Source organism: Manduca sexta, chromosome 18, assembly GCF_014839805.1.
Source record: "Manduca sexta isolate Smith_Timp_Sample1 chromosome 18, JHU_Msex_v1.0, whole genome shotgun sequence".
Taxonomy (NCBI): domain Eukaryota; kingdom Metazoa; phylum Arthropoda; class Insecta; order Lepidoptera; family Sphingidae; genus Manduca; species Manduca sexta.
In genome coordinates, this window is record NC_051132.1 from 8118991 (window position 1) to 8128326 (window position 9336).

Here is a 9336-nt window from a genome sequence, read left to right on the forward strand (position 1 = left end):
CGAAATTATATTCTTTCTATATTAGAAAAATTTAATATGAAGGATTGTAAGGCCGTGGATACTCCATTAATTAAAAGAATATGGAAAAAAAGAATGGATGGTCAAGTCGGTGAGTCTTATCCTTATCAAAACTTAATAAGGATGCCTCATGTTATCTAGCGGTAAACACACGACCAGACATCGCTTACGCCACGAGCTATTTAAGTCAATTTAATACGTGTTTTACTAAAGAACACTGGAATGCTGCTAAAGGATTCTGCAATACCTAAAAGGTACCTAAACTATTCATTGGTTTACAGGGAAGAATAGAGAGAACCTTTAAAGGGTTTTTGTGACGCAGACTGGGCAAACTGTCCAATCGACAGAAGGTCATACACCGGTTATGTTTACAAGTTAAGTGGAGGTCCAGTATCATGGGAATCCAAGAAGCAACCTACTGTTGCGTTAAGTTCGACCGAGTCAGAATATATGGCATTAGCGTCTGCCACGAAGGAAGCGTGTTACTTACGTCGGTTTTATATACGAGATAACAGGTATACTTTGTTCAGTTAACTTAGCTTCTGACAGCCAAAGTGCCATTAATCTTGTTCGAAATCCTGTACACCACAGCAGGACGAAGCATATAGATACTAGGTTTCACTTTATTGGGAAAAGGTATCTAATAATATTGTTAAGTTAGAATATATAAAAAGTAACATGCCTGCTGATGTACTAACGAAGGCCCTCGGACCTCTAGCACACAAACGATGTGTAGTTAACTTAGGTTTAGAAACTTAATTATTTTATTTGTTTTGTTTCTGTCACAACTGCGATTAAGGGCGGCTGTTGGAGATTGTAACCTTCGTCGTGACTTATTATTTTTTATATGTTCTATTTTTAGAACTAATTGTATTTTGTTTGCCATAGTTACTTCCCTTTTAGTCCGAAATAAACACTCATGTCAATAACATCTTTTTACTAACTTTATTTAATTACTAAGAACATATACCATATTTACAACCAGAGATTTTTTTGTTTGACGAGCTAATTTTAGGAACTAATAAACCGATTTTGTTTTTTTTTTCGCTAATAGGTAGATATATATACTTATGAGTGCTACACGCTACTTTTAATCCCGGAAAAAAATTCACACGCGTGAAATTGCAGGAAAAAGCTATTTTGGTATAATGGAGTGAATAATAGATGTGATGACAGGTTCATGTTAATAATACTAACAGCTAGGGTGGATGTGCTTTGTATTGTGCCAAGAAAAATATATCTCATTCCTTTTTTATTATACATGAACAGAAAAGTGATCTTGTTGCACCTAATGTGAAGTGAAGTCCAATAGAATGTTGACTGACGCGAAATAATTCCTTCAGCAGTCTACACAATTATGCCAGCCTGTTGGAACCGGATATACACACACTGATCCCCGAATGCGACACACCTGCGTGTGCCATTATGGTGGTTTTTAATAACTAGTGTATGGTCGCTATCCGGGAGTATATGTCGTGAAATTGCAATCTATGTCGTTAAGTAATAAGCTATCCTTAGCTACCAGTATTCCTATACTGCAGTTAAAAAAATGCGTTTATATTTTTGAATTTTTTTAGTACCTTCAGTGTGCGGAACCCTCACCTTGTTCGACTCGCACTTGACCTGTTTTTTTCTCTTTGTCTTCGAGGCGACGTCGTGAATATGTTATTATATTTCAGTGTTATGAGTAAACAGGTGTTGGGGTGGTGAATTTTTGTTTTATATTTTTCAACATTTGTCGACGTTCGTGTCATTTTCAATTGGAAACAAATTTTTATTTTGCATTTTCCTTTGTCATGTTTTTTTTTTTCGATTTATTATAAGTGTATGTTATGGACTGTATATGATTAAGTATTTATCGACTTTGGCTTGTACATAGAGCAGACTTCGTTTAAGAGCTGTCAGTTGTCGTGTCTGTATAATATTGTTAATTGCAAATTAAAATTATGTGAACTTTCGGAGGAGATGCACAGAATCATCAATTTGATTATAAAATCAACGAAAAAATATCGACATTATAAAAAAATTGAAACAATCAAAGTCAAACAAAACAAACTCGGGAATAACACTCACGAATAATCATGCAACCCTATTAGTGCCAAAAAAAATTGCCTTAGTATTTCCTGAGATTAGTGCGTTTAGGAAATTCAATCTTGGGAGATTTTAGACCTAACTCAAATCTCGTTACACCACGGAGGAGATTTCGTTCCCGCGAGAACGAGATTTCATTACTTACGCGCGTTCAAACAAACAAACCCTTAAGTTTTATATATAGTATAGATTATAATTCTGCTAAATTTCACAGATTGCGCCGTTTATTAACAATATGCCTTAATGTTAAACCAAGAGGTTTTAAAAATATATACACTGACAAATCTGGCTGAACCATTTGAATTTAAATGGGCAGTTACAACGAAGAGCGTGTTATCATTGTTTTATGTGACAAAATATAATTTTAGTGCAAGTTAAGAGAAGAAGCGATGTACAAATAAGTACCTACTATATCGATACAATGTGCACAATTCAATAATTTTGCAGATTTTGTGTGTGATTTTCGTGCCTAGCCGGGAGTGGACCGGACTGTCGAGACGAATGTCTGTTGGTTCAAAACCCAAGGGTACGCACCGTTGAGTTGTATAAAGTACGTGTGTATTCTTTGTGAATTATTGATTAGTTTAACGATGAAGGATAACATCACGAGGGCACCTGCATACCTGAGAAGTTCTCTATAAGAATTTTGATAGTATATGAAGTCTGTCAAGCCGCACTAGGACAGCGTGGCGGACTAAGACCTAATCCCTCTCAGTAGTAGACGAAGCCCGTGCCCAGCAAAGGGACACTATGTAAGGGTAAGTATATGTAAGTATAGGGCTTATACTATTATATTAGATTATTTTTCCGATACTTTATCTTCTAAACTCATGGGGGGCATTGCCTTACTATTAGGCATGGCCCTCTTCTACTATTGGGTGGGTAAACTATAGAATCTGGTAAAACTTTTTCTAATTTTGAATTTACATAAGCTGCAGCATCTTTACAATGTTTAACGTAATTAAAATATATCAGTAACTCTCCAAATCACTAATCGTATATCCTAAACAGAAATCGATTTTAGAGAACACGGCTCATTTCCAATATAAAATAGGTTTTAAGGCAAAGCAAATATTATGAAGTTAAACTTATACTACTTCCTAGTTTCAATTTTTTAACTATACTCAGTACTCAATAGTCTTAATTTATTTTAGTCCGCACTTTAAGTAATTAACTAGTATAAGGGCGCAATGTTTAGGAATACAATCAACTTTTTATGCTTGTATATTTTTTAATAATCTTTAATTTTGATTGTAATCTGTTTTGTGTCTTATTTTAATAAAAAAAAAATAGTTTCACCAAGAATTTTCTTTTACAGAACAACCGCTTGTAATTCGGGGCACACAGTGGTCATAAAACGTGCCGAGGCCAAATTCATCCTACACTGGCATAATTATTAAATTTATTGACACGATACCGCATTATTGTGTTGTAAATGTAACTTAGTTTTAGATAAGGTTATATTTCTAAACACTGGAAACAATTTAGAATGTTAAAGATATACAAGTATGAACGGAAATTACTCTGAAGTAATTATGATTTGAGACTTCAATAATATATCTGTTAGCTTGAACGTTCTGTTTTTAAATTTTGTCAAAGGTTTTGTTAGGATTAAGAAAGCTTTGGTTTATTTTTGCAACGTATTTGTTATTTTATACAGAGCCCAAAAGAAGTGCCATAGTTCCGACGCCATGACCAGAGAGAGAGAGAGGTAAAGAGAATAATACATTTAATAATGGGTCATGACATTGGCTATGAACCGTTTTGCCTTTAACAAGTGTGACGTCAGCTAGTAGACTGGCTTAAAAAATATAGTCTGTGAGAGTATATTATATAACCCAGATTAGCAAGAGCGACGGGCAATAGAAAGAAAAAAAAAGGTTTTTGATTATAAAATCGTGGAATTGTTGCAATAATTACTGTAATTACATTTTGTTTAATTTAATGATTTTATTTGTATTGTATTAAAGTACAGGAGAGTTACATACAATGTATGATGCGTTCTTTCGAGCCTAGTCGCTCTTCTGTTATGTCGATTGATTGCCGTCTGAAGGAACAAAGAGTGCACCAGTGGATTGCGCACAAATTTGCGCACTATAATCTCCTAAGTACCTGGTTGATCTCCGCTGTGATTGGCCGCCGTAGCCCAAATTCGGGTAAGTTGTATTATTAATGAATGAATGAATACTTCCTATATATAAAGTATTTTTCAATCAAATACCTATAATTTATTCGGTTATGAGGGTCGAATATTGCTTTACTTACAAACGTTCCAAAATAGCACCATTTCCGCGCGTAACTGAGTTGTGGTTACTTTGATGAGAGATAATAAATACGTAATATAGTTCGATATTTTATTCGGCTTTTATATTATGTTTATTTTACATTGAATCCGCATATTTTTACATTCTTAATTGAGACACCATGATACCTTCAACTATCTTTTAACTGCGGCTTTGCCCGCGTCAAAAAGTACTTCCGACATTAATATTTTCTGGAATAAATATTACTCTATAGTACTCAAGACTAATATAACTTTCAAACAGTAAAAAATCTAAATCGGTTTAGTAGTACCTTAGATTAGCACGTTCAAACAAACTCTTCAGCTTTATATATTAGTATAGATACATACAAATTTGACTTATTAAGGAGAAAAGTTATAAATCTAATCAATAAAACATCATAAAAGAACATTAATAAAACTTATTCCAATGAGTTAACAAAAGTATGAAACTATGATCTTATTTTATCTTAACATTTATTTATCTAGCAGAAACACTCAAAGAAAACTTGTTCTAAACGAAATATTAAAATGCTGACAAGTTAAACAACCTCGCGCGGTTTCGTCTGCTTATAAAATTGCCTTTGTGGACTTGCTAAGTTTGACGTTTTGCGGTTAAGCTAACGTTCGGTTATTTATTGAGTACTTATAACTTTGCCGAGTTTTCGTTTTGGACTTTGACCATTATTGTTTGGATATTATGGTTTTAATAATGTAATATTGTTTAATAAACATAACAGATTCAGCTGGTGTAAATTTTTCACTTTTATAATCAAAACGTTGTTTAGAAACATTTATTTATATTATAAAATTTGTTAATTTAATTACATTCATCTTCTTTGATTAAAATACAATATATTTACTAGACATAACAAATTAGTATATTTATGCACAGCAAAGGGAATCCTCTGCACCTGATAAGTGGAGTGGCGTCCAATAGAATGTTGACTGACGAGAAATGATTACGTCTCGCCAATTGACATAATTATGGCGGCCTGTTATGAGCATATATACATAAGATTTAACACATTGTGTGCCGCGGTCGCCATCGAGATGGATATAAAATATAGGTATATTTTATCACCAGCATAAGTATTTTAAAAGGACTATATAACTCGAAAAGTGCGAAATATTTGGCTGAATAAATAGTTATACAGTTTAGTGTATAGCCTAGATATTAGAGGCATTTTATAAGCTATATTATATTTATTATTATTTATAACTAGCTTTTGCTCGTGGCTTCGCCCGCCTGAAGGAGTTATTCGGGATATTTTTTTTCCGACTTACTTGATTTGTAGCCTATGTGTTATTCTGATGTATAAACAATATTACTATAAAGTTTCATCCAAATCCGTTCAGTAGTTTTTTCGTGCAAGAGGAACAAACATACATCCATCCTCACAAATTTTCGCATTTACAATATTAGTAGGATATATTCAAGTCATATAAAAATAAATATGTATATTATATTATAACCTCTGTTTTTCTATGTAACGATATAATATTGTAATATAACCTCTATTTCTTATGTAGCGATACGATAACCTGATGGGGCCTACTAGGTAAAACCGTAGGTATCTCAGAACAAAACTTTATTAATATTGTTTAAAATGAACAATTTTAATCTAAAACCTGCGAAGCCGCGACCTGTATACAGTTGCCAAATTCCGAGGTTCGCGCCTCAGCACATTTTACATTTTCGAAAGAAGGTAACTTTGCCAGAGTATTAATTAAAACTTTTTAACTTTACACTATTGTTTTATTTTGTTTATTGTGTAATGAGACGTTTGTTTTGCGACATGGAGTATTAGATTTACATTAATATTTAAGAGGCAAATTTTGTGAGTTCGTTTGTGATAGAAATTTGGCAGAGTAAATAACGCCTTTAGAATTTAATAACTGGAATACACAGAGAGCTCGATATATCATTGGAAATATTTATTTATTATTATCAGAATTTACAATACATCGAATGTATTACTTTTTTTGTTATTTTTCATCGTTATAAAAACCGCTAATACATACAATATCAGCCAGCTACATTGATACATATAAAACCTTCAACAGTTTGCTGGAAGTGAAACTGTTTTAAATTTGTTTCATAGCAGAAATCTACAACGGTCGCAATCGACTATGATTTATTTGATTACATTAACTACTTAGATGTGAATACGAATTCTATTTTATAATTGACTGATCCGACAGACGTTGTCCTGTCTTAACTATGTATGCACGCGCACATTCTGTCGATCGCTGACAGTTATGTAAAATTAATATTGTCGTTAAGTTTTCTTAAATTTTCTAATTTTCCGTACAATTTTTTGCATTTTTTTTTTCATAAGCACCTTCTCCTGATAATAACAAACACAACAAAAATGTGAAATCGGTCCAGCCGTTCACGCGTAATGGCGTGACCAAGGGAAATAGGGATTCATTTTTATATATATAGATAGTAACAGACACACAACTAGTGCATCCACTTTTCGCCATTTGTATTCTGATATGATAGGGTTGAACTAATTGCCATTTCGGGCTCAAATTCTAGACTTCAAACTGACACTGAGCAGAAAACCCCAATATCATTTATCGCCCCAGAGGGCGAGGGCGAAACCCGAGACGTAGTATAATCACAGTTTCAACCAACTACCTACGTCACAGTATTAATATCACGCATTAAATATAATATCTATTATAGAATGTTTGTTATGTTTATGTGAATGTTAAACATTTGACACAAGACTTTGCAGCCTTGTGGTTACGGGGTGGACTTACTACGAACGCTGCAGTCTTCGAAACGTCGGTAGAAAATTCGTTAAAAACTGCGATACAATACGTAAAATAGTTTTATTTCAATACTAAAGAACATTACAAATATTTCATAAAAAAATCGTTAAATGTGAAATAAAAGTGTTTGAATAAACACGACAGGTTTAAAAGAATCGTATATTTTTAACATCAGGACTGTGATCGCACTATGCGCACATGTAGTGATGTGCATTCAATAGATTCGTCCCGTGATAGAGGCGCACTCCCGGGAAATCACGGGATTGGTGTAAAAACGTACTCTTCCGAAGGCGCTTACGATATTGTGTGGATTATGTTATAAACTAACAGCGTTCATTGTTTTAAGCTAAGTTATCGAACTCGATGACAAGATTGGCAAAATAAAGATCCAGTACATGTGTCATATTCAAAAAATATTACCTGTTTTTTCTATTTTAAAAAAAAATAGTCCCTTTATTTTTATTAATAGTTTTTATCGACTTCTCAGAATGGCTCAATTCTAGCCAAATTGTATCAAAGTTTACAATGAAGGTATCTTTTATATGTATAAATAATATTTTATTAGCTTCAGAGGCAGGTGAGCTAATAATCTGCCTTATGGTGTCTCATCGATCCATTTACGTATTACAAACAACATAACATTAATATTTTATCGTAATATTTTTTACTAATTTACTTTTGAAAGCATATCTTTAGACAAAGTTTTATATTTATCTTATGTTTATTAAACAATGCCGAATCAGCTGAGCACAAACTTTTGAATGACAGTTTAAGCAGCTAAGCTTAATTTATTAAATAGTTCAATGCATTAAATGTCTAATTGAGATCTCACTCAAAGTTGACATTGATTTTATTTACAGCCCCAAGATACTTCCACACATTGACGTATATTCTATACACGCGAACGTCCATATAAACTATTTGTTCAAAATCTGAACTAAAATGGCAACCAAAACGTCATTGTTATAACCATTTTATTCACTTGAACAACAAATAATTTTACTTATTTGACTAAATATTTTTTATTCACATCCAGGTTTAAACTTAGACTCGAGTTTTATATTATAAGCGCCGCTCTTACACAACCACTAGCTGTCAATATTGACACTATATTAAAGTCAGTGTGAATGGATTGCAGTTGAATTCAGTTGAACACAGTGAACGTTCGGAATGCTAAATCTAGTACACAGTACATATACAGGGTCATTTTGACATCGCGTTACTAAATAAAACCACATACTTATTTACTTGGAAATAAAACTTTACAATAAGTTACTTGAGCCTTAAATGTAAAAAGAAAAAGTGTAAGTTTCGAACAAAATAAATATTAATAAAAAGTAATTTTATCTTTACGCGCCCTAAAGCCACTACTACTACTCTAAGAGAATTCGTTGCAGAGGCAACATCATACTCTCAGTCAGAAATACACTCACGCACACGCCATATACTACAAAATGATCAAAAAAAAATCAGAAAACTAAAACCAAGATATTTGGTGAAAATATTAGTTATTAATGGATGATTTTTGGCACAATGTCAGCAAAGGTGAAGACGAGTATGTGGTTACATTTAGTAACGCAATGTCAAAATGACCCTTCCAAATTCATGAAGTAAAATTCGCTTACGCCAATAACTTGGCAACTTACTAACCGTCGTCGTCGACGTCTCCAGCTATATTAGCAACGACCGGTGTGTCGCTCAGGTGATTTTTCTCCACTAGTTTTATCACTTTGTTCATGACATAACCCAGTCTACAGAGTGGGAATAGCGCGATATTACCGTCGAGTTCGCGAATTTGCATTTTTCAAGGTACTGTGAATTTTAAAGAAACGTCTCTTTGTTCTTTGTCAGGTATATTTTATTTGACGTCTGCTATAGGGAGGTTATTTAAATGCATTTGAATAAAATGTTGCATATTATAATTTCTGCTTCTGAATATTGCATAGTATGCACGTTACAAAGGGAATTTAATGGGTACGTTAAAGTGGTTGTGTCCAACTGCCATTGCTCTAGATCATTCCAACATTTTAAATTTAGTACCTGTTCAGTTACCTGACTATATTTTTGAGTATATTTCATTCGCTTCGAAACCACATTTTATAGTGGAAACATGCGCATTCACATGTCTCGAAAATATGAATAAATATTTCTTCAATATATCT

The 9336-nt window shown here is 33.1% G+C and overlaps 1 protein-coding gene across 1 annotated transcript in view; it reads right to left on the minus strand.

Annotated features, from left to right (window-relative positions):
• Positions 1-8975, minus strand: part of LOC115448051 (octopamine receptor beta-3R) — a 140551-nt gene extending 131576 nt beyond the window's left edge. Inside the window, exon 1 of the mRNA XM_037439923.1 lies at positions 8825-8975. Coding sequence (XP_037295820.1) covers positions 8825-8975 — 151 coding nt within the window. The remainder of the gene's footprint in view (positions 1-8824) is intronic.
• Between the last annotated feature and the right edge of the window lie 361 nt (positions 8976-9336).